The 27393-nt window shown below is 39.4% G+C and overlaps 1 protein-coding gene across 2 annotated transcripts in view; it reads right to left on the minus strand.

Moving 5' to 3' along the window:
• Nucleotides 1-27393, minus strand: part of RPS6KC1 (ribosomal protein S6 kinase C1) — an 83445-nt gene that overhangs the window by 49483 nt on the left and 6569 nt on the right. For both annotated transcript variants that reach the window (XM_059469067.1, XM_059469066.1), the window contains exons 3-7: nt 24855-24975; nt 17849-17964; nt 15793-15886; nt 12034-12093; nt 10880-11242 (exon numbers count right to left, since the gene is read on the minus strand). In XM_059469067.1, coding sequence (XP_059325050.1) covers nt 10880-11242; nt 12034-12093; nt 15793-15886; nt 17849-17964; nt 24855-24975 — 754 coding nt within the window. The remainder of the gene's footprint in view (nt 1-10879; nt 11243-12033; nt 12094-15792; nt 15887-17848; nt 17965-24854; nt 24976-27393) is intronic.

The following is a 27393-nucleotide window of genomic DNA, read 5'->3' on the forward strand; positions in this document are numbered from 1 at the left end:
GAATAATCATTTATTCCTAGTTAAGAACTTTTGATTTAAATATTGTGTGAGCATATTGAGCTCCTATTTCCACTCTGTGGTTAGCTCACAATAATCTAAAGAGGTATCTCTCTAATTACAATTTAAACTTGAAAGGCATTTTTCTTAAAATGCCAGCAAACAGGAAATGTTTAAACTGTGTCAAAGCCTTTGATGAATCTTTACAACTGCTCATAAAAGCTCATCCTGCTTTAAATAATATTGATTTTTCATTTATTTTCCTAGATACTAGAAGATTTATGTTTCATCTGATCAGGATCAAAGCTTCTCCCCCCTCCTGAACACTGGGATTAAATCAGCAATGTCATTTTACACTTTTAAAAACTACACTGCTAAAGCAAGATATAAAAGTGCAGCAAGGCTGATCATAGGGACCTTAGAATAAAAACCCCTCAAGATTCCCCATTTCTCTCTCTCTGCTTTTGCTACAGAGCAGCTGTGCCTCACACAGATTCACATGAATGAAAATATTAAGGCGAGAAACCACCCACTTAGTTTATTTTCCATATGACTTTCCTGTAATTATTTTGTAAACTGTTCACACAACAATATATAAAAACATCTGCAAAAACAGGTAATTAATGTGTCAAGCTAAACTAATGCATTTTTTATGGTGTCCATGCTTCGTCAACTGTAATTATAACTCTTTTTAAGCAAATGATGATGTGTTTGTTGCAATGTGCAAGTGGTTATTTTAGATGCTCTGTTTACTATTACTGCAAACAGAATATAAAAACTCTACAGCTACTTTGTTACACATATAAGCCTTCATCCACACACAGAAACACAAGCAGGCTGCTTCCTCATTTTCCAAAGGCTTTGCCTATTTCAAAGAAGTAAAAATATCCTAAAATGAAAATTGGCTTTGGAAAGGCTGACCAGGCCACCCGCTGACCAAAGTAACAGTAAGCCAGGACATTAGGACAGCAGCCAATGATTTAAAATTTGTTCCTTAATTTATATTTCTAAAGACAGCTCAGCTACAATATATTTACAAACACAGATACTCCTAACAACACTCAAATGATTTTGAGGGTTCGACAGAGGAAAACCACAAATATTGGAATAATTGTGCCAGTGAGTTCTTCTGAGACTTGTCTAATTGTCTGCCCACAGTGCACTGATTTGAATAAAAAACACAAACAAGGAGCACTTCCATAATGTATAGCAGTGGCATCTGGAAAACCAGCAATATTTATGTTTGTCTTCTGCTCAGAATCTTCACTCACACTTCACAGTACCTCAGAAGAGGACACAGCTTGGAGAGATCAGCTAACTTAATGCTCAAGTGTTCAGCTCAGGTAACTGCTCATTCACACATCAAATCTTCTGTAATTCTATCATATAGTAAAACTACCAATGCTTAGGTAGTAACAGCAAAAAGCTATTGAAAGGGGCCATATTCAATAAACTTAGACAAATAAAAAAAACTGGGTCAGTAAAGACTGTGGACAAAAATCTGTCCCTTTTCCTCAAATAATCTGGGATACTACAAGGGGAACACATCTCAGACACACAGAAGTGCTGTCAAAGTTGCTCTGGTGTGTAACTATTCTCTTCCAAGGATCCAGGAGGAAGTCATGGGGAAGATCTGTTTCCCTCTGGATGACAAAGATAGTTCTAGTTGCCACTTGCTACTAACATATACAAAAAAACCCAAAAATCATTAAATCATTAAATGTAGCACCCACCCAGGAATTCTAGATATCCCTTCCTTTCTTTGTGCCTGACCAGTTCCAAATCATACCCCTTAAGGTGTTAAGAGGTTTTCCTCAGCAAGAGTTAATCTGTCAGGGCAACACAGGTGCACTCCCTACTTGAGTAGGTGGGTGGCCAGGACAGGAATACTTTCAGAGAAAAAGTAAGGCCATAAAGTTAATATTACTTGTCCCAATCCTCTGTGACCTCCTCTTCCTGCTTTTCTCTCAGACTTACTAAAAATATATGTGGGCTGCCTTCCTTTAAAGAAGATATCAGAAGAGATTTGCTCCAGGAAGGAATATCCTCTTGCAGAACAAGCTACAAGGAACTTGTACGAGACTGCCTGTTGTGCCAGCCCCAAACTCCACGTTCTTAACAATTTAAACAGTAAAACTTTCTCTAAATACTGAAATCTTCAATGAAACATTTATAATTGCCAAATCTAACAGCTATAATACCATTTTTTATTTTTTAAAGTTTCTTTATCTTCTTCACAGTCTTCCTGCACATATCACCCAGCTGGATTGCTGAATTTTTCAAAGAATTGCTCTCTATAAAAATGCAAGGGAGTAAGCCTTAAAAGATTTATTTCTTCTCACAATGAAAAGAGGTTTAGCAGCACCTTCCTTATTAGTGGGTAGCCCAGCTGTTATTTTTGCCTAATTGGTTCAAGAGGACCTCTGTTCTTCTTAGGGCAAACACTTCTTACATCATGTGAAGCAGACTCCTTTGTCCATATTAGCCAAACAAAAGCTCAGGCACACCATAAGTGACAATGCGACTCATAATCCAGCACGGGTTTGTGATGACTTTGGACACTGTTTTATAACCCCAAAATTTATTTCAGGAAGGGGAAAAGCTGCTGATTTTGGAACGAGTCTCCACCAACTTTCACAGGAGGGAGGGTAACCTTTAATTCTCAAACAATTACTTAAGTGAAATGTGGCAGGTGCCGGGGTAGACGGATACTGCAGCATCAAGGAAAGAGCTATAGATTTGAGCAGCAGGTGGGGCTTGGAATTGTGAAATAAGACCACTACCTCATCAGCTCTAGTATGCTTTACATTATATTAACAGCGAGTTACTTTGAGGTGCTGATCAAATTCTGCTGCTGAAAAAAACCTGTAAATATTAAATAATAAGACAAAGGTTAAGCCCATTATGATAAAACAGCTTGAAGTGATCTTTTTTCTTCTTTTTATTTTTTCTTAATGTTTTGAGAGAGACAGAATTTATTAAGATGCAACACATTTATCAGAACCATTCTTTCTTGCTTTTCTGAAGATTCAGGACAGTACTGCACTCTATCAACCAAGAAGAAAAGCCACTTAGAAGTTAAACCTTTCACACTAAAGCACAAATTTGTGACCGTGAGTGAATGCCTACAAATTCTTCTTCCAACTTTCCAGTGTGCTGGTAACTATTATGTCCGTATGTTACTTACATCATCTTCACTGCAGGTAGCCTGAGACCCCTAGAGATCTATATTTCCTAGGAAGTTGCCAGTTCTACATCCTGTAGAAAACCTATGGCTGGCTACACACCTGTCATGTAAATGTCTAGGTAAACATCTCTCTAGGGAAAAAAAAAATGTTGGCACATTTGCCAAAGTTAAAATTACACAGAAGATGGTGTGGGTGAAATGTGTTTGAGTGACCAGTAAAGGAGTCAGTAACACTGAAGATATTGTAACTTGCCAGAAATATTAACCAACAAACATCTGCTTCTAGATAAACTCTCATGTTAAATCCACAAGGTGGTGGTAGCTTTTCATGTACCTGGGAAAAATAAAATTAATGGTCACAGCATGCAGCACTTCAGGGAGGAAAGTCTTAACTTCCCATCTATCTGCTAATACTTGTAGTCTTAACTGTAGGGTATTTTGCCCAAATAAGACTTAATATGACAAATATTCTTGAATGTTCTTCCATAGAACTACACTCTAAGTGTTTCAAGACAGAAGGACAAGCAGTGACATTCTAGCACAGAGGAGGGAACAAAATGGTGACAGCAGCAGCAAGTCCTCCAACACAAGCACCAATGGAACAGGGGAAGAACACTGACAGCCAGGGCAAGGATAGATGTTATCCAGGCCACCACCACGAGAGAGAGGAAATTTCCAACTTCTCTGCACTTCTTGACTAAAAGGACAAGTTCAAATTAGAACCAGCATCCACAAACTTCCTTGCTTCAGAGCAGAGGGAATCCAGGCACACAGACACCTATCCCTTCAAGTAAGAACAGTTTAGTGCATGGGAAAAAAAAGAAAAAGGCAGATTAAAAAAACCCAATTATGAGATTCATAAATCCTGACAGTCTAATATTACTCCTATTTATGTATTAAATGCAATTCATATGTATTTTTATATACTGCTATGGGAAACGGTATTTTTCCCCGAGCACTCACAAGAATCTCTAAAACAGAAGACCCAGCAGCAGGCCTTAAAGAGATCAAACCCATACTAGTCCTAGACAGCTCTGAAGCTAAGGAGGCTATTTTAAGATACCGGAAGAGTTAAGAGGAAAAGAGGACAGTAAAAGAGAAAAGGGGGATGTGAAAAGAGAGAAGCTGTATATGCAAGAACTGTTTGGGAGAGAATCAGAGCACTGATTATCATGCAGCATCATGCCCTTAAACCTATCTATGCAATTTTTCTATTCCAGTAATTTGCCTCAATTCACCTACAGTGCCTAAGGCATTGAATTCTGCAGCCAGAGACTTCAAATTTCTCACCTGCGGACAGCAGCGGCACTGCAACCTAATCAGTCTGCCCTGTCTACCCTGCATGCTGCAAGAACTGTGGCAGCCCTACTGCGTCTTCTGATGGGAGGCAGAAACCCCACACAGCTACAGTCAAAAAAGATTCCTGCACTTTGCAGCTAAGTGTTGTGGCTAACAACAGCTGAGATAAAAGGCAGTGCAGGCTGGAAGAGATGTCTGTCAAAGAGGCCAGGCACAGGCAGCAGCCTGGCAAGGAACTGCTATGAGGAAAGACTCCAATCTTGGAAAGGTCAGAACAGCACCAAGTCAGTGGAGCTAGCTGTGTCCCAAGAGGGAAGGAAAATGAGATTTCTAAGGCTCACCTGGTCACATATTTATTAATTCTTTAACAGTTACCTGCTAAGTAACCACATTCAGAGTCATCTCTGCATCACACCCTACACACTGGCTTGCAGGTATTGCTACAATTCACTTTTACATGTATTGCAAAGCTCTAAGCTCTGCAGCATGTACTGAACCTCACACCTTTATCAGCCTCCTGGTGCAGACAAGTCCTGCAGTTTAAATGGAACTCTGCCTTAAGTGTTCCTTTACATAGCCAAATCTGGCTGTATTTATACAGTAACCAGTTGCTGGCATTAACTACATACATTAACCATACTTTACTGGCACACACTGTATTTTACTGCTTTGCCACAACGAGGTGTCTAAACCCAGCACTTCCACATAGGCAATGACATCACTCAGGGTAGTCCATGCAGCACCTACTGCACAGTGAAGGATCTACAGCACTGATCTGCTCTGAAGCTCTGTATGGTCTGCAATGGGCTTGGAGACAACACATTCCAATTATGAACATACCAGCATGTGTTTCAGCATCACTGGTAGCATGGTGAGATGTGACTTTTTTTTCTTTTAACCAACCACAGTATTTCCAGCATCCATTCTTAATCCAGCTGCTTATCAACAGACAAGTCCTGTCACACACTTTTCTTCTGAAGCAGCAGCTGTAATTTCAAGGTTGTATGAAGCACTAGAAGGGAGGGAGCACTTTGTAGCATTGCTCAGAAAGCTCAGCCCAAACAGCTCTACAGCAAACAGGTTGAGTGATAACACACCATAGGAACACAGAAGCCTAAGGTCAGGGCAGGGGGAATGACACTTGCATCAGTCATCCCATCACCAACCTTCCCTGTGGAGTTCAGCACAACTCTGAGGGTTTCCCTGCAGACATCAGCTCACACCCCAACTCACCTTCTCAGAAAACAGGTCTGTTGTTTCCTTAAAGACACTGCCACAACCAGACACATCTGCTGGACAGCTCAGAAACTGTTAACAATCAATGAAGAACACTACTCAGAGGCCTTCACAAGTGAAAGGAATTTAAAATAGCTACTGTGGTAACAGAAGTTGTCTTCACAAGTGCCATTCAACAAACAAGCAAAGGAAGCCAGAAATGCGCTGGTGGAAGGCCATGGCTGTTTCCCTTTTCATAAAGTACTGTCTTCTTGGCATTCTGTCAAGCATGCTCCTGTTTGCATCCCTGGCTCCATCACAAGTTCAAATCATAGCCCATCATAATCCCAGTAATTAGGCACAAGTTGGTTTGTTTTCAGTATATCCAAAAATATCGTCTAGTTGTCCAAAGTATTCCCAGCATTTCATTGTACATGCATTTCTGAGTTAAAAGTCAAAGTCATTTTAGCAAGGTTCCAGTAATTTGTGTAATTTTTGTTCCAGCTCTGTTTACTGGATAAACATTAAAATAGCAAAGAGCAGTGCAAAACTGACATTCACAGCCTGCTTTCAAAGACACCAGCAGCTTATTCAGAACTTGTGGATCCCTAACACAAAACAGAGATACCTGAAAACAGCTTGTGCTGCTGACACTCCAGAGGCATCACATACTTCATGCAACAGGGTTCATGCTGCCTGAACTAAATCAATATTCATTCTGCCCAGCCACAGCTGCTACACACGTGAAAACAAACATCCCAAAACTCCGATGGAGTAAATGGGTCGTCTCCCTTCAGATGTTAATGTGCACATGGACAGACCAGCAATAAACACATTTGGTTTCTAAAACACATGGAAGAGATCCTGTACTTTTCTACATGAATTAGGCTGGCCAGGTTGTGTAGCATTCTTGCTTCTTCACATGCCTGTGTTACTGAAACACAGCAATAAGCAGCAGTGTTAACTCCATTTATCACACACCTCAGACTGCCCAGATCCATAATGGATATATCTAAAGAAAGGCTGCTGTTGTAAAAAGAGAAGCAGTCTATACAAACAGGACTCCCTTCTTTATTACAAAAAAAACTCTATATAATTTCAGTCTCGTGATCTGCTTCTTCCTATCATAAACTATGCCCTATACCAAAGTCAGGGAATGCACTGCTTTGCATAAAACAGAGTTAACTTCCAGCTGGAAGTTGGTGGCTTGCTATTGATTAGTGCATTTTTTTCCATCTCTAGGCCTGAAGCAATGCACTGACCTCAAAGTGCTCTGACATACTAACAAAACAAAGGAACAGTTATAATTGTCAGCCAAAGTTTCTGTTAGTTCGCATACTCAGTATGCTTAAAAAGGCAGAAAACCTTGAATTCTAGGTTTCAGCTCCTAGAGAATTGTTGAACCATGCTACACAACCTGTCTTACAAGAGCTTCCAAACCCAGCACGCAGCAATGCCCAGAAAAGACAAGAGGAGCAGCAGCGTTAGTACATATTCAGAACAAAAAGGAAATTATGGCAGCTACTCCCTGTCACTGCAAGCAAGGCAGCTCTGGTATATATGAAACAGGAAGGCACAAAAGGTGCAGTTCCAGGGCTACACTGCCAGTCCAAGATTTCATTCTTCTTCCCACTGACAACTGGTTAATACTAAAGATGAGTATGGAGCAGAAGTAGGCCAGACATGTATAAGGAGCAGATCCCAGAGTCCAAGGTATACGCCAGTCTCTGAGCACGCAGTCTTTCCCCAAGGGACACAAATTGGGTCTCTCGGCAGGACTATAAACAGGACATGAAAGGATTTAGTACTAAACTCTGCAAGAGACTAGCAAAAGAAAATACTTGTGCACCTTGCCCAGAATAATTAACACCACTGTACATTTGAGAGCATGTGCACAGAGCTGAAAACAAAGTCAAGATGGCCATTTCTCAAATACACAACACCTGCCTCACCCAACACTAGTGCCAGCAGCTCAGAGAGCTGGAAAGGCATCGGGAATATAACAGGCTCAAGTGTGCTCAACTGCCTGTAGGGAAGCACCTACCTCAAACTAACCAGCAAGGTCTATAAACCTGCAGCACTGAACCTTCCCGTGCATGGTTTTGTCAAGAAGATCTTGGGCTGAGCCGAAAGGAGTGACTGGTGCCAGACACAGCCTCACCCCTCAGACCCACCAAAGCAGCTCACATTATATACTTTTACTTATAGGAGGGTCATGAATTTTCATTCTGATAGCAAAGGAATTTGTAATTTGTTGTAGACATGGGTGTCAGAAACAGGCGCTGCACCTGAGCGAGTGCTCTGCTCAAAAGCCAAGCTGGAAGCACAGAGGATGGGCGGCATTCCTTCCATGTCCGGGCGCTGCTACAACCGCCCGATTCCAGGTCTCGGGTGGCAATTTCTATTTCCTTGCCGCCACCTCGTGGCCACGGTCTGTATGTATTCCTGTGTCACTGCATTTCCAGGGAAAAAGCCACCTGCAGCCCGTTCTGCAGAGGCTGTGCACAGAGACAGCGGCACTGCACAGGTGAGTAAGGATGGATGAACACTGTGTTTCACTCTCAGCTGTTACAAAGTCTTATTTACACTGAAGAGGTGCAAAATAATCAGTGGCAGACGACCAGAAGCATTTTGTAATAATTGCACCATCCTTACCTTCGAAAGGAGTATGTGATTACCCGTGTGAAATACATAACTAGGGGTGTTTAAATAACAAGTAATTAGGTAGAAGCTTTGTGGGTTTTTACTGAAATATACATTAAATGTTCACATATTTATGCTAAACACACTGCCTTCACAAAGCAGCTAGATTAGAAAGTTTTGTTTGGGGTTTTTTGGTTTTTTTACTGCCCTCATAGATCAGGAGATGGCACATTTTTAAGAAGACGTTTGGACCAGCCCTGCCATCATGAAGAGGGCAACAGTGTCTCTCTGCCAGACTTCATAAGCTTCAAGGAGAATGGGACAAAATTAGGTGGATCTACCCAAATCTAGTGTGAATGCCCAGAAGAGAAGTAATATTCCTTCACAGCCATGCAGGGGAACATAGAGAAATGAAAAATTAGCTGGCTGCTAGGAACTACCCTGTGAAGAATCATCCCAAAGGATAAGATGCCACCTAAAATGCAACTCATTCCCATTACTCCCTCTTGTGTGCAATACAGATACAATGCCAGGGACTGAAAAGAGAAAGGTGCTGGTGGTGGTTACATGTTTCCTCATCCATCAGGAGCGCTGACACACCACACAAGTAACCATCACTAAACATTTATTAGCAACTCCCACTGCACTGAGTGGCATCAAGAAAATCAAGCAGAATATCACAATTTTCCTTGAATTTCTTCCTAGCCTGAAAAGCAAGGATAAGTGGGTGATAGAAATGGATTAACAGTTTTCTGAGGCAGCTGGAAGAGAGCCTAGTCAACAGCAAAGAAGAAAAAATCCTTGGCGGAAATTTTGGTAAATATAAATAAAAAGTTCAACCTACTCTGGTTTAACAAGTTCATATGCATGAGCAAGTCACTTATATGCAAAAAGTCTTTCATAACTTTAAAGCAAATGTATTACCCTAAGAATTGCCATGAATTCAAAGCCAACATGTTTAACCACTGCCACAACTCAAGTATACATGGTAATTACCACAGCAAAACCGATGGCAATAAATTGACTTGTTTTCATGCCCTAACAGTTTGAAACTATTTAATAAAGAAAGCTTTTGAAGTTGAAGTTTGAAATGTCAGTTCAAAACAGCATCATGGCAGCCTTGCATCATGGCTGGCAGACAGAGTGTTTATGACAAAATAGGATATTCTTCAGAAGATCACAACTGAATGGCCCACAGGTCTATGAAAAAGTGTACTTGCAAAGAAAGAATAGCTGGGCTCTCCAAAAGAAGACTGCCAGCATATTCAACACTAAGAATGAAAAACATTTTGACAACACAGGCAAGGAAAGGAAGGATGCTATTGAAAAGCCACAACAAGCAGCAAAGCAGCAACCCTACTGACATCACTGAGACTTGAAAAGAGGTGGATTTACTTTTGCCAAAAAGTATAAGACACTTTAAGCAAAGGCTAAGCACATACCTTGGCTCACACCTCTAGTTCTCATCAGTAACCTACCCATTATTTTTTGCCAGGCCCCATTAAATCAGCTCAGCAGGTAATTTCCATTGCTAGAACTGTTCAGAAGGTCTGGACCACCGCTGTGCATCCCACTGGGATGCAGCAAAGGCTTCTTGCTTGTGTGTGTTTGGTACATTCATGTCTAAGTCCAGATCTGGAAGAGCAGAATGCACCTGTGCTGTACACTGTCAAACAAAGGCACAATTCTAATCTCACTCATTTGATCTGTGTGGGACAGAAGCACAATACACAGACCCTGAATTCACTCCAGGAAAGAACAAATCTTTCCCTGTACTTTATAGTTTTAAGCCACTGTTGGACAAAACACAGATTACATGAGGTTATCACTTGAGATTCTCAAGAGAGAGAAAGGAAAAAATTTTCTCCCTTACTGACAAGGTGCAAGGAGGCAGAAGTTTGCATGTAGTTGCATCCAGTCTATTAACAACAGCTTTTGCAGACATATATTGACAGACCAAAGTCTTTTCAAAAGGTAAAAAACCCTGTTCTCCTCCAGCAATGCAAGCATTTAAGTTTCTATGCATCCTTTAGCTAGAAAAGGAGAATAGTTTAATGGAAGAAGCAAGAGGCTGTGAGACAAGAGCAATTCTAATCCTTTTGTGATTAGGAAGTTAACCTGAGTCTGCCTCTTCCCAAGCGTAAAATGGGGATAATTAATCCTCACTTAACCATGTAAATTAAATAATGTTTCAACAGTGCTGCAAATGCCACATATTAATTAATGGCTAGGCAATAAAAAGGAAAGAGGCAAAAGTGGAGTACTTTGCTACTTACCTGCAAGTTGAAGGTTGTGCTGCAATTCTAACAGAGGAGATACTGGGCACTTGGAAGATGAGACCCTAAATTATCATTCAGTCTTAGAGAGAAAAGTTTCTCTCTCTCACACACACACAGCTATCAAGTACATGAAAGCCAGGCACGTGTAACTCTGCATTTCAGATCACTTCTCTACAATGCAGTAAGCTGATGTTAGCCATGGAAATGTCATAAACAAACATAACCAAGGAGAAGACAAACAGCATGAGAAGATCCATACCTTGAACACCTTCCAGAAGCAGATCAACCCCCTTTCTATAAAAGCTTAAGGCAGTTTCATAATCTTCCTCTTCCTCCTTCTTCAAGGCCAGTTTTATTAACTCGCCTGCTTTCTCCAAGTAATCTTGTTTGCCTGGCTTGGATTTTAAGCTTCCAGTAAACAAACCATGGCTTTCCTTTTCTCCTTCAGGTTTGCTCCACTCCTGCTCAGATGCCAGCGTGCTTTGGACTGGGGATTCAGAAGTGACACAAAGGCCAGCAGCTCTACTGGGAGAACTTTGGTTGGATGCCATTCCATCATCTACCTCGGCGAGAGAATCTACATCCACTGTCAGAGAGATCAGGTCACTGTCACTGGAGAAGCCTGGAAGTCAGAAAGGCATCCATTACTCTGGATTGCTCACATACCTTAGAAGCCTTCAAAATTCCTTAGCCCATGCAAAGATTTCGCTCTTTTCACTTATGCAGTTTCCTCAGAATACCCACAGAAACTCCCTGATCGCAATGCTGCCTCTAAAAAAATTTTTGTACCTATAGAAACATAATTTTAAAAATTAATGACAAACTCTGCAGAACAACCAGTCTTCATTTCAGTACTGGGAATGAAGAGACCAACATCTAACACCCAACTTAAACTTCCAAAGCAGCTCACCATTGGGCTCCAGGAAATTACAAAACTAAACCTGTGTGACAGGAGCCAAATTACTGTTGCAAGAAATCCCAACATACTGTTTATAATCAGCAAGATGAAGCATCATCAAAACAGTAAATTAGGAGTTTGAATTAACACAGAGTTACTGTCAGCTTATGCATCATGCAGCACTCAGCTCACATGTAATACATATAATCTTCCTTCATTGCTAACACATGGTAAAATAAATTACTTAGCACCTCTTTCATCACTCAGATCTGAGCTAACACATTTTATTTTACATTTGCCATAAGTCACTACACCCATACTGCAAACTGACCTTCAGTATCTAAACCACAGGTACTTTTCACATGGTTATTTGGGAATAAAAGGCAACAATGCTATTTTACATATATACCATTTCATTCTGTAAGGATTATCATCCATAAAAGGCATTCATTCAATTAGGGTTTTCTAATGATTTAATTTCCACAAATGTAATGGAGACAACTTCTAGATCTCACCTCCACATTCCGACTGGCTTGTAAGTGTCACATCATCAAGCCCACTTAAATCCCTTCGAACTGAAAAGAAGGACAAAAATGTTTCTGACACCCATGTGTACAACAGATTACAAGTTCCTTTGCCATCAGAATGAAAATACATGACCCTCCTATAAGTAAAAGTATATAATATGAAACTGCTCTTTGACTGGCTATCAGAGATACCCATTTCCTACCACACCATTAAAAATAGGTATTAGGTTTGCCATTTCTGACTGCTTCCAAGATTTAAAAAATAAAACACAGGTCCTTGCTTGAACAGGGGATTATTTGAACCTCACACGCCACCTCATTTCAACAACAGCAAGACTATAGTCCCTATCTCTCACTGCTCTGACGATTTACAGCTAAGGAGATGTAAAACAGGAAAGTTTTCAAAGCTGGGACCTACACACAAGGGAAAAAAAAAAGCCAGCTTTCAGTCTCAAAAACATCATTCCAGAACAGTACTCTGCATGAGACATATGGAGCAAGCCACAAATTTGGCAGTGCCACCTGGATATGAAGTAGCAGTTTGTTTTATCACCTTGGCACATGTACCCACTGAGGCAATAAAACAGGCAACAAGGTCAAGACATTTAGCTGTTTGCATGCACAGAGAAAGTAAATTCTGAGCTCAAACCTGCTGTCTGCTTTCTCCTATATATTATTGTCAGAGTGATGAGTTTAACCACATTTCCAAGTAACATATTCTGACTTATTTTCAAAAAGTATATGGCAGCAGCTAGAAGCTGACTCAAAGGCAACTAACTCCCAACTTTCTTTTACATTTTGCAGCTGTAAAGTTACAGGAGTTTACAATTTATGGAAGAGGAGTAAGAAGGCACTGCAGAAATACTGCTTTTCCAAAAGCCAGCAAGTCCTTAACATGAGTGAGAGGAAAAAGACATGAAGGACAACAAATTACCAGCCACTCTTTGTCTGAAAAGCAAGGGACAGTGATACTTAGGACACTATACTACTTCAGAGGAAGGGACAGGGTGCACAGGAGACAATGTTCCTGATCTTCTCAGGGAAGGGCCATTAAGGGAAGTGTACAGGCAGAGAAGAAAACTGTGTAGCCCCCAGTCCTGCAAGAAAAGAAAACTCACAACAGAAAAGCTGGAGGAGGGCAGAAGATTCATTAACTAGCATAATAATAATAATGGGCCATTCACCTGCTCAATTTAGGGGCAGCAATATCAAATTTAGGGGTGGAGAACTGAGCATTTATTAAACATCATTTAGAGGTACCAGGTGATGAAAGCAGATCTGATTGATGGACAAAGAGTGCAGAGAGAAACCATGAAAGGAAAAGCTGGGGGGTTTGGAAGGGTGTTCTGGTCATCCAGATGAGATGAATCAGAGCCCATCCACACAGCAGATTTCACAGAGACTCAAGTTCCTTTCCCTACAGGCCAAACAAAACCACGTTTGCTCTTGTCTGGTAGCCAAGTGGACCAAAAGCTCTATGAACACAGCTAGCATGGCACAGAGCCTGAGCTAATAAACTTTTCTTTAGGTCAGGCTTAGAGTCCAGAGCTGGCACCACACAACTATAGTCATGGGGTTTCCAGTCAGCTTATGGGGTAGAAAGCATCTCAGGTGCACAGGATTATTTCTGGAAAGATAATGTGTACATGGTAAAACAGGAGAGAGGAAAAAAGAGAATGAAAATAAATATATACTTCCTGATGAAGTTCTCTAAAGAATCTGGTAAGTTAATTAATATAGAAAGATTTATGATGAGCAAGTGGGACATCTGAACATCATCCAGTGTACTCAGAGAAGACAAAGTGACTGTTTATCAGGAATATAAAATGAGAATAATGATGCTGAAATTGAACACAAATCTCTGTACTAGTCTGAAAAAGATATCTGAAAAGGAAACACAGTTTCCAAAAACTGGTGGAAAGCCTGGGTAACCTGGCCTCTTGAAAAGCAGATTCCTACAAAAGCATGAACTGCCAACCTCCTTTAACAAGCAAGATAATTGTTGCTTATTTTGGTACAAAAACATTCCTACTACTGTCAATTTGCATCTTCCACCATTAATGTGCACACCTTCTGCAAAATGAACTTTGTCTGGAAAGAACAGATAAAAGTGAGAAAACACAACCCACCCTCAAAAGCAAACAGCAGCACCTGTTAAGGGATGGATTTGCTACTTCTCAGCACCACAGCTTGAAGGAGCAGTGCCCACCTGGAGGCCCTTGCATGCCCACAGAAGGTGACAGAGTGAACCAGGCACAGTTAATTGCCATAATCAGACTGGGAAAAATCAGCTGCAGGCAGGAGCTGTGAGGAGAGTCAGGGAGAGGACTCAGGGCCGAGTGTTGCCACTGCCATCTAGAGGTTTTAAACACAGACGTTCCTTCTGTCCACAGCCTCCTGCCCACCAAAATCTGCTTTCAAGCATAAGACAATGTGAGCTGGAAGACACATAGGTTTTTAGAAAATGTAACTCCACAAAATTCACATTCAGCACATCCAACTCCTGTGCTCATAGCTGTTCCAAGGATCCTGTAAAAGCCCTCCAGCCGATTCAGAAGGGTATCAAAGAATTTTTCTACTTTACAGCATTTTTTTTCTTTTCAGTATTTTATCTGACATAAAGGAAGTGGTTTTCTTCTGCTAAAAATGAGGCCCTTGTGAATAATGAATAGATACGTTCACATTAAGCACTTTTAGAAGCAGTCTATTTTATAGGGCACAGTGTAAAGTGAGTGCATTGTCAGAATCTGAAATGTTAAATTTCACAGAAATCATTAAAACCCTTTAACACTAGTTAGTGCTATTTATCATAACTGCCCTCTTCAACTAAACAATTACATATAAACATATATGTTTATATATAAACATATATGTTTATATATAAACATGGGGTTTTATATAAACATAAATCTAAATGGTTTATATATAAACAACAACAACTTCTATACTTTTCCCTTCACAGAACAAAATATTGTGGGGACATTAGTTCATTAACATCTTAGAAGGTACTACAAAATAAAATGCAAAACTCACTTCCTATGTAGAATATATTGTACAACTAAGTCCAAAGTTATTTACACAGAGATCCCAGTGCAAGTCATACAACCTCAAGTGAAAAAATTAACCAACCACTGTCAGAAGACAAAACCCATGTTTTGTCCTGCAAGGATTGCTTTATCAAAGCAAATTCTATGCCAGAATGATCAGATCCCCTCCTAAGTAAGCTTAAGAAGTGTTTGTATAATAATGTGGATTTATACATGAGTGCTAAGCAATTCCAAAGGAAAACTTAAGAGTTGAAGAAGAATTTCATGGAAATCACAAGGACCAAGAATAACTCAGAAATACATAAATATCTAAAAGATTGCATGGTACACAGAAATGCTTCACTGACTCAGCCTAGAGGCAGGCAAGAAGCTCCAGTACAGTATTTATTTGGGCTGACTGACCCTTCCTTACAGCTCTACTATTTTTTAGTGCAAGTGAACTGCCCCTAAAAGTGCCACTAAAATTACTCTACACATGGTATCCAAGTCAGCATGTACACCTTTAGAATAAAACTTCCAGAGGTGCAGACAGCTCTGCTGAGCCCAATTTCTCTCTTGCCAATCCCAGCTCAGCATTTTTGCCACAACAAGCAAACAGAAACTGGAGGCCAATGCTCCATGAAGAAATCTGCCACTTGCCATTTATGAGCTGCTTTAAAACAGATCATGCTATGAGGTTATGTGGGAAAAGAGAGCAAACCTTCAGAGCTGCAGTCAGACAGGTTGTCAGTCAGAGAGTCAGACAGAGGCTCAACAGGACCAATCAACTCAGAGCCATCATGCACCTCTCCACCCTGAAAAAAAAAAAGAGGCAAAGGAATTACTCAGCTGCTGTGCTCTATGGAAATTCTCATTGTACAGAAGTGATAGCCAAAATGATATTTTTTTTTCTTATCAGTGAGTGCTCCATTACTTTAGAGTTAATGAATTGAATTAAACCATATAAGTCTGCAAAATTAAACAAGAACTTTCAGTTAAGCTATATTTGGTTGCCACAGACTGACTAGATATCTAAATATTTAGCCTACTGCAGTGTCAGAATTTTGAACCACACAGACCTGCACACCCAAGTCTAACAGGGAGAGAATAACAATGCTCCTGATCTATTGTGTCACATATAGTCTGTGCCCTTCAGTGGTGCTCCCAAGCACAGGACTGTCCATCAGACTAATGTCCCACCCATGACTCACTATCTTGAGTTCAATCACAGCTGAGACTTTACAAAGATACAAGGAGGACATTCCTCTCCAAGCCTGAAAGGAATCAAAGCTAAGAGAAGTAACAATAGCATTAGAAACCACCTAAATATTTCAGTATTTTCTTAAATTTCTGCTTCACATACAGGTGCACACTTTCCATGCCACTTTAACAAAAAGTGCACCATTTTCAAAATCATATTACAAACAGGCACTTCTAATCTGTCTTGAACCAGCCCAGCACATTTTCACACAAGCCAGCTCATTCTTCTGGAGTTTATAGCACATAGATGATCAGAACACTCCCTTCAGATGTTTCTAAGAATTCATTGTCCAAGACTCTCTCTCTACAGCCACAAAAATCTGAAAAGGAACAAAACCACCCATGGGTAGAGCTAAAAGCACACAGGCTGAGCTGGTGACAGACCAAACCTAAGGCTCTCTTACAGGAAAGCATGACACGACATCAGCTAACAAATGAGCCTAAATTATTGCATTTGCATAACCCCCCTTGAAGACATAGTTTGTCCTAAAAAAACACTGGTTTTCTAGTTTTATTCATTTCCCTACAAAGCCAGAAAAGATCCATTGGGAGACTAAAACTAACACTTTCATTAAGCAAAGGAAGGAAAGAGAGGTCTGAAAAACTACCCAAAACCACAGAAGTATTTCCAAAGAACTGAAAAAATGCAAATAAACCAAAAAGTAAAATAGTCTAAACTCGGTCTCCCAGTCATTTATTGACACCAAAGCTTAAAAAAATATTATTTTAAGTATTTTAAAGAACACTGCAATAACTCCATCACAAAAACAAGTGAAGAATCTTAAGCTTTGATAAAATTTTGCTCTAGCATATAGATATCATTTAAATATATTAAACACATTCATATGTTTAAGTCCCATCTCAGCCAGATGAACATTTCCTTAATTCCAGAGGGTTACTATCATGGGTCCATGTAAATTTATGCTTACGAGTTTGCAGTACATTAGGCTAAGCTACTGAAAATAAAGAGGTTTGAAGGAACTATTGAACAGAAACTGCTTCAGCTGTAATAAAGAGCAAGTCCATATCAATGTACTGTCCTAAAATTTGTTATGGGGACTGGTTCTCACAGCACTGTACAAGCAGCAGATTGGACTAGTTACAAGACAAATTTGTTGCTGTGGACCTGAGTCCACAAAGACCATAAGGAAACAGTGTAAACAGTCTTCACTCCTTTGGTTTCAAACTATAAACATCTACTGAAAATATAGGAACAGTGACAATATTTTTATTACTTCCCACTGGAATTTATCATCACAAGTTCTGCTCATCATTCATTAAAAAAAAAATTTAAATCTCTTCACCTGAAGTTCCTGTAAAACTTTCCACCTTGTAGAGGTGTGGCATGGGGTTTTTTTAAAGCCACAATTCCAGAGTGAGCGGAAAAGCCCCAGTCCCATCCCAAAGCATGTCAGAGCAGCTCACTGCCATTCCGTGGTTTATAAAGTAAAGCAGAATCAGCACTGCACTTCAGTCATGTCGGTAAGAAGCAAATACTTCTGCAAATACTAACCAACCTTAAAAAACTCTTCCAGCTGTTTGCTGTTATAGAGAGCAGGGATATTGGCAGAAAACTGCAAGAGATCTTCAGCACATTGCCTTCTTTCTTCAATCACAGTTTCATCAAATCGCCCTGGAACAGACACACAGATTGACAGCTTTAGAAATAACCACACATTTATTTTGCAATAACAACTACAACGAAAGAAAACAAACGAGACAAAAGCAACCTTCTGGAGACAATGCCCTGAGTCTATGAAAGTCACTCCAACGCTTCAGGAGAACATAGCAAATCTTCAAACTTCCTATTGTCAATTGTCCCTAGAGTCCCATCTTCTGCAATCCGCTCGGCAGATGAAAGCTGGCAGCTACGACAAGAATCCTTCGCCCTCTCATCGTAAGAATATGTGAGGCAACACTCTTGATTAGCCAAGAGACACTAACGGATGTCCAGTGTTATCTGACAATAAATGATACATGCACAATTTGACAATATGCCAGTCAGTGTCAGCCTTGATTATGGCCCAAATCCTGTAAGGAGCTGAGCAATCTTCACGTATTCTCAAGAACAACGCACAATATGAGTGGGTAGTAAACAAAGTATTGCTAAAAGCCCCCAAACAGATCTTCAATTCCAAGGTGCCATTTATGGAGGAGACAAAGTGTAGGGGAGATGGTGAAGCCCTGCTACCAGACACTGAAGCTTTCCTCTGAAGTAACTCCATGCAGACAGGGTCTCATCTCCTTCTGGATTCAAGAGGTAAACAGAGCAGGAAGCAGCTCATTTACTAAAATGTATGATCATTCCTTTTTCTCTACTCAGCACCCAAAACATTCCAATTAGAAAAAACATACTTAAAAACAATCCCACAGTTCACCTGAAGAGATTTGCTTCTCAGGAGAAAACCCTTGGGTTGCTACCTTAAATTCACATCCTTCACAATTGCACACAACTTATTTTAGCTTTTTATATCAACATCACTTTGTTGTTGAAATAGTTACAAGTTTACAAAAGAAAAAGGGTAGAGGTTAACAGTAATAATTGGAGGAGAATAGAGCAGATATTGCAACAGCTATACAGAGGGGAAAAAAAGGACTGGGAAGACAAGTTCAAGAAACAGTACTGCTGTAACAGCATGACCAGAAAAATAAGAACCACCTGTGACAGCTCTGTGGCATTAACCTTTGAAGAGGACAAAAGAAACATTGAATACAAAAGCAAAATTCATTTATACTTAGAGCAAGCAAAAAAATAATCCCAGAAGAAAGTATCAAAGCAGGATTCTTTCCAGAAATTCTTCAAGTAAATAGCTCCTGCCCATGCGGTATCAGAAAAAAGAAAATAAAACGAAAAAGACACACACATACTCACAAGATCACAAACAAAGCTTTTAGGGCTTATTTTTCCCATGAAAGAAAAGAAAAGACATCATTGGGCTAATTTTCAGCTGGACTGGTTCCGTGCCTTGCCCACCCTGCCGTTTCAGCTGTACAAACAGGAGCAGCTGCACAAAAGAGTGAGCAACAAGCAAGCAGAAAGAAGGCAAAAGCAATGCTACCACAGTGAGTGGGAACATTGAAATCAGGCCCCATTAAACTGCTCACAAACTTCCTAAGTCTTCAGAGCAGCACTGGGGGTGCATTAGGGCTCTTGGCTCATTACATGCAAAACTGGACGTCATGGAAAGAAAACAACTTCCCTCAGCAAAGCACAGCAGCATGAGCCAGCTAAATGAATCTACAAATTCACACAAACGCTGTTACAATGCAGTAGGAAATCAATGGTGAAGAAGTAAACACCTAACAATACCAAAACCAGAAAACTTTTGCAAGAAAAAAATTCTGTAAGATATTTTTCCTCATTTCTCAAGAATTTCTCCCTGTTTCATTTAATCAAGCTCAATAAAAACAAAGTTTGCTTATTTACATCTTCTCAGTATCTCCACTGGGCACCAGATAGGGCACATCAGGACCAGCCCTGTCAGGCTGGCCAGTGTGCATTCACTGATTGCCAGGCAGCTGCAAACCTCACCGGTATGAGCTGAGCCTGCCTGGCCCTCAGCAGCACCAAAACACATGCTCTCTCCTTACTCAGCTGCCATTCCATTTCACAGACTTTGCAGAGGTATAACTACATTTGCAACCCCTTCACTCTCAAATTTAGCTGGCATTAGCCACATCAGTAAGGGGTTTGACTTTCTAAAGGCACAATTACACAAGCCTTAGCTTCTTAGGACACTGAGCTAAAAAAACAGAAATACATGTTAGAACAGAGCTGCTGAAACATTAGTCACCGTCGCATTTTCCAGTCCATTAGCATCATGATAGCATCAGGAAAACTGCTTCTAGAACTAGAGGGCTTTAGGGGAAGGAAGAACATTATTCAGTACTGGTTCAGTTCACAGACCTCCTGGCATCTTGCTGGCAGTTTAATTCCCAGGCAGCCCTGCCCACCTCCTTCCTCCTTTTCCTTTTTTTGTACTTTCAAGCAATGTTGTATTGCTCAACACTTTCATTGTCACTCTTCTCGAGGAAATGCTCAAAGGTGCTTACACAGCCAGCTGACTCTTCCAACATTTCTATCAGGATGTCATTCTGCATCTAAATCAACATTATTTCTGCTAGTCTTAATTCTCAGACATACACGCACTTCATTATAGGGATCACATCTTTCTGATATTTTTAAGAAGTGTCAACTACAACTTCAGCATATAACACAGTTCTTACTCCTCCAGCAATGATCCATTCAACGTTTCCTATTTACATAAAAACTAAATGTAAGTTCCTGTTAAAAGAATCCACAATTAATTTTGTGGAGCAGACCTGAACAACTAAACACCCAGCAAAGTGTGTGTTTATGTTTCAATCAACTTCTCACAAGACTTCCTACTGTACATGGCACCAAATTCATAAACACATTACCTCGTTCAGTGTCTTCAAATACACAGAGCACCCTTATGTGAGCTTTATAATGGAAATCATCTTTCTGACTCACTGCTAGCAAGTTATCAATATCTGGGGAGTTTCTGTTTCCTTTTTGGTGGGTTGGGGGGGTGTAGCATTTTTTTTATACTAGATACAATACATACAGATTTACCCATATTTTGGTAAAATGCCATGTATGGTCAACAGATGGAATTACTACCAATGTCCAACAACAACAAAAAAGAAGTAGCTTGAAAGTACTGGAAAACATTGTGTTAATGCATACTAGGATAGGACAGTAATCATGTCCCAGATAGAGGTATCATAATTTCAGCAGCAGGTTATGTTAGAACATTTTAGATTTCCATGATCAAGTTCACTGAGGTTTTTCCTACAAAACAAGTGGAAAATGTTCAAGTGAAGTACAGAGAAAGTCAGATGATTTCTTTCTCCCATCCATAGGATTTTTCTGCTTTGATACAAGCAGCTCTACTACAACAACATAAAAACACACACACTTTGTGGCAAGTCCTTAGTTGCATGAAGTATGGAAGCACAGCATGACACATTTGTTCTTAAATACATCTCAGTTCTCCACACCATCTCCTGAAACTCTCAATGCTGAACTGGAGATGCTCCTCAGCTTTAACAATTCTACTACAACTAAATTCAACTGTCAGAGCCAACAATGCACATTTTGCAAACTGCACCCTCTGCAAACAACAGGTACATACATTATTTAAAGCACAGGCATCCAAAAAAACCCCAACCAATCAAAACAAAACAAAAAAGGGACAAAAAAAAATCACAGAAAAACCCCCCACCAGTTGCCAACAATTCTACTCACAAGTTTAATTAGAAACTAGTCTAAAAGCTGCAACAATTGTAACATTGCCACAGGGAAGCAATACTACAGAAATTGTCCATCAAAGCAGCATGGAAACAAAAGATCTTGAGAGAGATGGACCTTGCAGGTCATCCCTAACAGAATGAGACTGAAAACGAGTTTTTCAAAACCTTGTTATCTATAAAGATTGCATTTTTCCTCTAGTACAAAAAAACCCTTAGGATTTTTATTTTAAATTAAAATAAATCATATGGCAGCTACTATGTGCAGAATTGCAATGGAAGGATGCACAATAACATTTTATATTGTAAATACAAAAATAATTCTTAAATCAGAGAGTCAAATAGGGCTGTTCCTTTCAGATATGTACCAATCATTTAAAATTTACTTTTACATTATTCCACTTTTCTGTATTCTTCTGTGTCTCAGCTTCATCTAAATGTAGGGGGGTTTGTTTTCGTTTAGTTTTAATTTCAAAGCACTTTTCAATAAATAACTGCATTGAATGTTTCTGTGTATTTCCTTCTCTCACAAAGTACATTTCTGTCACTTTTGTTCACTAAATACAATAGAAGGAGGATGTTTTTCAGAAGGGATTTCACTCAATTCTTCCCTTGCTTACAGAGCTAGTGTAAAAAGAATTAATTTGCATTTATAGCAATTTTAAATTATTTAAGACATTATTAAGGACACCTATACTCTCTTCCACCCTGATTTTGTTTTACCCCTCCCCTATTCTCCCCTATGAATAGCTATCATATCTTCTACCTGAAGTTAAATTATGCTCTGCAAATACTAGCTTTGTAAATAATTTGTCCAGTGAGAACTCTACTTGGTAAATCAGACTTAAAATAATCTCAGAATGAAACTAATACTATATGCTTTATTTAACAATTATTGCCCATGCTCTGACATAGCACCAAAACTTACCCCACATCCAACTTCTTAAATAAGCAAAAATAAAATTACATGAAACTTGGATACAATTTGGCTATGTGAAATACAATTTAAACCAGGAATTTCACCTAGCAGAGAGGCACAAAATCTACATCAGAATTCAGCTTCATAGATTCAGGCCAACAAATGTGAAACATACTGGATGCTAAAACATACCAATCTAAGCCACACAGAAAATTTGGGAAAATAGCCTCTAGATGACTGCCCAACACTGCTAAAAAATGCCACACAAAGAAAACCTGCAAAAAGCAGCACTAGATGTGCACCAAAAAAACACCAAATACTGTCTGGGTGCTGAAACGTGCACAATACATCCAAACCATGCAAAAACATATATGGCAATAAACACAAAAAACAGACACAACACATGGGAACTGCAAATACACAAAGCATGTCCTAGAGGTGTGGTAAAAAAATGCCAAACAAGCTCAACACTAAAAATGCTAAAAATATGGGAGGGGAAAAAAAAAGGATGTAGTAGCAGAATGCAAAAGAAAAAAAAAGGCAAATCCATGCTGAAGTGTGCTGTATGTTTAAAAAAACACCAAAACATATCCAAAACACATGGCAATGGAAAGCAACACTGCAGCAATGCCTAAGAAACAAAAGACTATTTTTTAAAAGTGCAAAAACTTAGCAGAAAAAGAGCACATTGGAAATTCACGCCAAAAGATTCCAAACATACTGGACACCTGAAATACCACTGCAATAATGCCAAACATACTGGGACAACACTGTAAGAACCAAAATCCACCCCAAAAAACACACAGAAATCCCAGTCCAGAAACAAGAATATATGGCAGATGCATTTTAAAAAATGCCAAACATCCTGGACACTAAACCCCATACAAGGTGCACAGAGAAACCATGAACACAAATGAATGCTAATTAAAAAACAAAACAAAACAAAGGAAAAAAACACCAAACTAAACCAACTTGTAAACACCATAAAAAGGATTTAATATGCCCAAAACGCCTTAGGTTCTGAAAAGGATTTAATAAACCCAAAATACACCTCAGAAACTGAAAACCTCACCAAAAAGGATCTGGTGGATGCAAGCCAAAAAAACCACCAAACATGTTCAAAGATTAAAAACCATTAAAATGCCTAATTGTAAATTGCACATGGCAAATTCATGCTAAAAAGGCCCAGCAAATATACTGGACACACGAAAAAATTCCACTGGATGACTCATAAAATAACACACTGAAAAATCATACTGTGTGTGTATATATGCAAAAAGAACCCACTAAAGAAATCCTGGACAGAAATAACATCTTAGCCATGCCCGAGGGACCAAAACCACACCTAAAAATAGTCCACACTGGAAACCTTTCAGCCCAAAAGCTCATGCAAAACCAAACCAAATGTGTAAACAAATGTCAAACACTTTTTAGACACTTTCAAAATACAACTTTAAATTTTTTGGGAAAAAGGTTTCAAAAGCAGGTGGTAAATGTACACCAATAGCAACAGTCAGCAACACTTTAGAAATGCCTCAGAAACACTCACAGAGCATGCAGAGCAAAAAAGATACCAAACATGCTGAACATACTAAAAAATTGTTGAAAAACACTTAAAAACACAGTGGACATTGTGTGGTGATATATATGTACACAAAAACATAGCTCCAGTTTGTGCTGAACATGAAGAACATACACTAAAAAAAGGTGATTTTATAAACACAACACTGCTAAAAAAAGTGTGGCAGGTGGAATTCTGTACACTCACACCACTTCACTGGAAGTCCATCTACAGCTCATTCATGAGAACATACACATCAGGATCAAGTTAAGACCTATAAGAGCTAATTTCCTTTTTATCACCTGTTTCTCTGGCAGATTATTTTGGTGAAATATGTAAAACTGATCTCAAAAGCCTAGCTAGATAAAACTGACAATTGCAATCAAATTGCCATAATATTTTTTTCTGTAACAACCATTTAATACTTTAATACAGCTCATCACTAAAAATCAGATAGCTCATATTTAAAACATTTTTTTTGCTGTTAAAGGTAATACAGACTTTATGCTCCTGAAAACAGGGAATGTATGTGGTAAAGATACAGAACATATACATCAATAAATATCTCAGCAACTATGTCTAACTTGGAGGCAAGGACATAAACTCTTATCCATTACAAAAATAAATACAAGCATCAAGTTATGATACCAGCACACCTACGAGTAGGAAAAGCACAAGGAAAATTTTTCATCCAGCTACAAAACAAGATGTATTTATAGATATTGAGTTATCAAAGAATTTCAGCAGGTCAGGAAGAAATTATGCTTACCAAACACTATTGCTTTGGCAAAAGGTGGAAAGAGCTCTGTGTGTCTGCATAGGTTTTTATGAATTTGCCAAAGATCTTTGTGCAGTTTCTTAAAGTCACTGTATCTCTTCCAAACGATTATCTGAAGCAGAGAAACCAGAGAGAAGCATTAGTGAGGTTCATTGTTCATATTACATCACACCACAAATCCACTGGGTTAATCACATCAGACCACTAACTCCAGCAAATTTGTTTAACAAAAATATACAGTCTGAACTGCCAAGTGTAACAAGCATAAAAAAGGCCATTATCTGTCCCCAACCCACATTGTGGCTAGCAACACTTCAGTGCATAAAGAAAAACTGAGTAAAATCTCAAAGGAGGGCAAAGGAAGCACTGCTTCAGTCATTCTGAGATCCAGACCTACACAGGGAGCCAGTAAGAGAGAAAAAAATGCTGAACAGGAGTTTTGCACTATCCAACATTCAACAGCACACTGTGCCTGGTGCAGCTGCAGGTGTGGAGAAGAGACAACAGCAAAAGAGAAAACCAGGGAAGAGAAATCCCAATACAAGCAAGGGATTTTTAGGGACACTATATTGAGCATCCAGGACTAGAAAACAGCTCCTAAATTGTGTATGTAAAGAGGGGACCAGATGTAAATGCTAGCCTCCATCTTAAAAGTTTTCTTGTAATAACACAAAAAAACCCCCACAGTTTGTTCCTTTTGTAATCTAGACAAAAAACTCCATTTTAGGAATATAAAGATCAGCTATTCCTGATGCCTCCTTTCCAGAAAGTAGTCATCTCTCAGTCAGGTATCTACTTCAGGTATCTATCCTTCTTCCATCCCATTCTTTCTATTCAAGAAAATAGGAGTACCCAGTAGGAAAATCAAACCAATGAAAGAAGTAAACAATAACATTTACACTTGACTGCTACTGGATTTGTTATCAGGATGAAAAGATATTAACACAGATTTTTTTTATATCCTGACCTCATTTTTGGTCAGACTCACTAAGCCATCACAATAAACCTCAACACTGATGTAAAGTGATTAAAGTAGAACAGAAGGGAAAAAAACAAGGAGAGTGCATGCATTCAGCAGTTGATTCCACAGTTGCACCAGTCAAATATCTCAATTAACTTAATACAACTAACTACAGCTTTAAATATTCCACAATATTTCTGAATGATTTACCAGGTTGCCTTCTCATGAGCCATCATAATTGATTAAGTTGAATGTTTTTTCAAGCAAACCAGATTTTGAGCTAAGCAAAAGGTTTCAATTTAGAACATTTTTGTGCTGTTGTTTCTCTGGGTTTTTTTAATACTGCAATCAGAGGCCTTCTAAGTTTCAGCAGATGCAAGTCCTACCTCCAGAACAATGCAGATATAAGGTAAGAGGTTTGTCAACAGTGGACATGCAAAGCTTTAGTGTGGCAACACATTAACCACCTTATAAATTTAGCTATATTTAGCAACCACCAGTCCTGATTTTGACTCCCTTATTGGCACACATTTTCATTACTTAATTACAGCTGGTACTCCTCACACACAAGTGAGGAATCTCAAGAAGGCAAACCAGTCATTTTGCTATCAGAAATAATATTTTTTCAATGCTGTACTTTTATCTAATCCAATAACCAGAGAGTGCATGATTAGCACTTCTTGAGCAGTGTGCATATAGAACACAAAATTGCTTAAGACGGTGAATTCTTTAAACATTGAGTTACTGTATTGTTAGTACTTGGAAACAACATGAAAAGCTGCCAGAAAATAAGAGCATGAGATTTCATTCCACTAAAAAGCATCATTTTTCACTGCTACGATAAATGTCCCTAAGTAACTCGCATAGCAAAAGCAGCCAAAGTTATCCTAAAACCTTCCAGAAGCTCATGGAAAACATGCCTTTGCATGCATGTGGCCCAGCAAAGTTAGCAAAGTTCTACCACCCTCATTAGACATTAGATTTGGAGGAAGGACACATTGTACTTTGAGGCCCAATGAAGCACAGCAAGTATATCATAAAACATATGTTAGACTTGTAATGCAATAAGGTGCTTGTCATGGCAAGAGCCAGTAGATCTCTATTAACTCATGCAACTCATCTGTTCCACAATGAATAAGCCTTTCTCCTAAATGAAAAGGAAAAAAAGAACCACAGGACTACCCTAGATGCAATTGCCTTACACACCACATTTCCACCATCAGTCCCCAGAAGCAAGGACATTAAAGTTAGGTCCACTGGCCTTTCTCCATCTGCTATCCCCACACAAAACTTCACATTAATCTATTTCATTCTTTCTAGAGGAAAGCCCTTACAAGGTTCTCTTCCTTCCTGCCCCAACAACAACAGCTGGGATTACCCTGAGCTCTAACTGGCTGCAGTAGTAAAGGTTTGTATCCCAAAGGGCAGCCAAAAGATGTGACAGAAAACTGGCAAGTGGAGTTGAGGTCACAGCACTCAGCCTTACGAGCAGCTGCACTTATGTAAAGAATGCATTCACATCACAGCAGTGGCACTAAGGGACACCTGGAGGAGGAGGCAGGCACAGCT

Source organism: Ammospiza nelsoni, chromosome 3 (assembly GCF_027579445.1).
Source record: "Ammospiza nelsoni isolate bAmmNel1 chromosome 3, bAmmNel1.pri, whole genome shotgun sequence".
Taxonomy (NCBI): Eukaryota; Metazoa; Chordata; class Aves; order Passeriformes; family Passerellidae; genus Ammospiza; species Ammospiza nelsoni.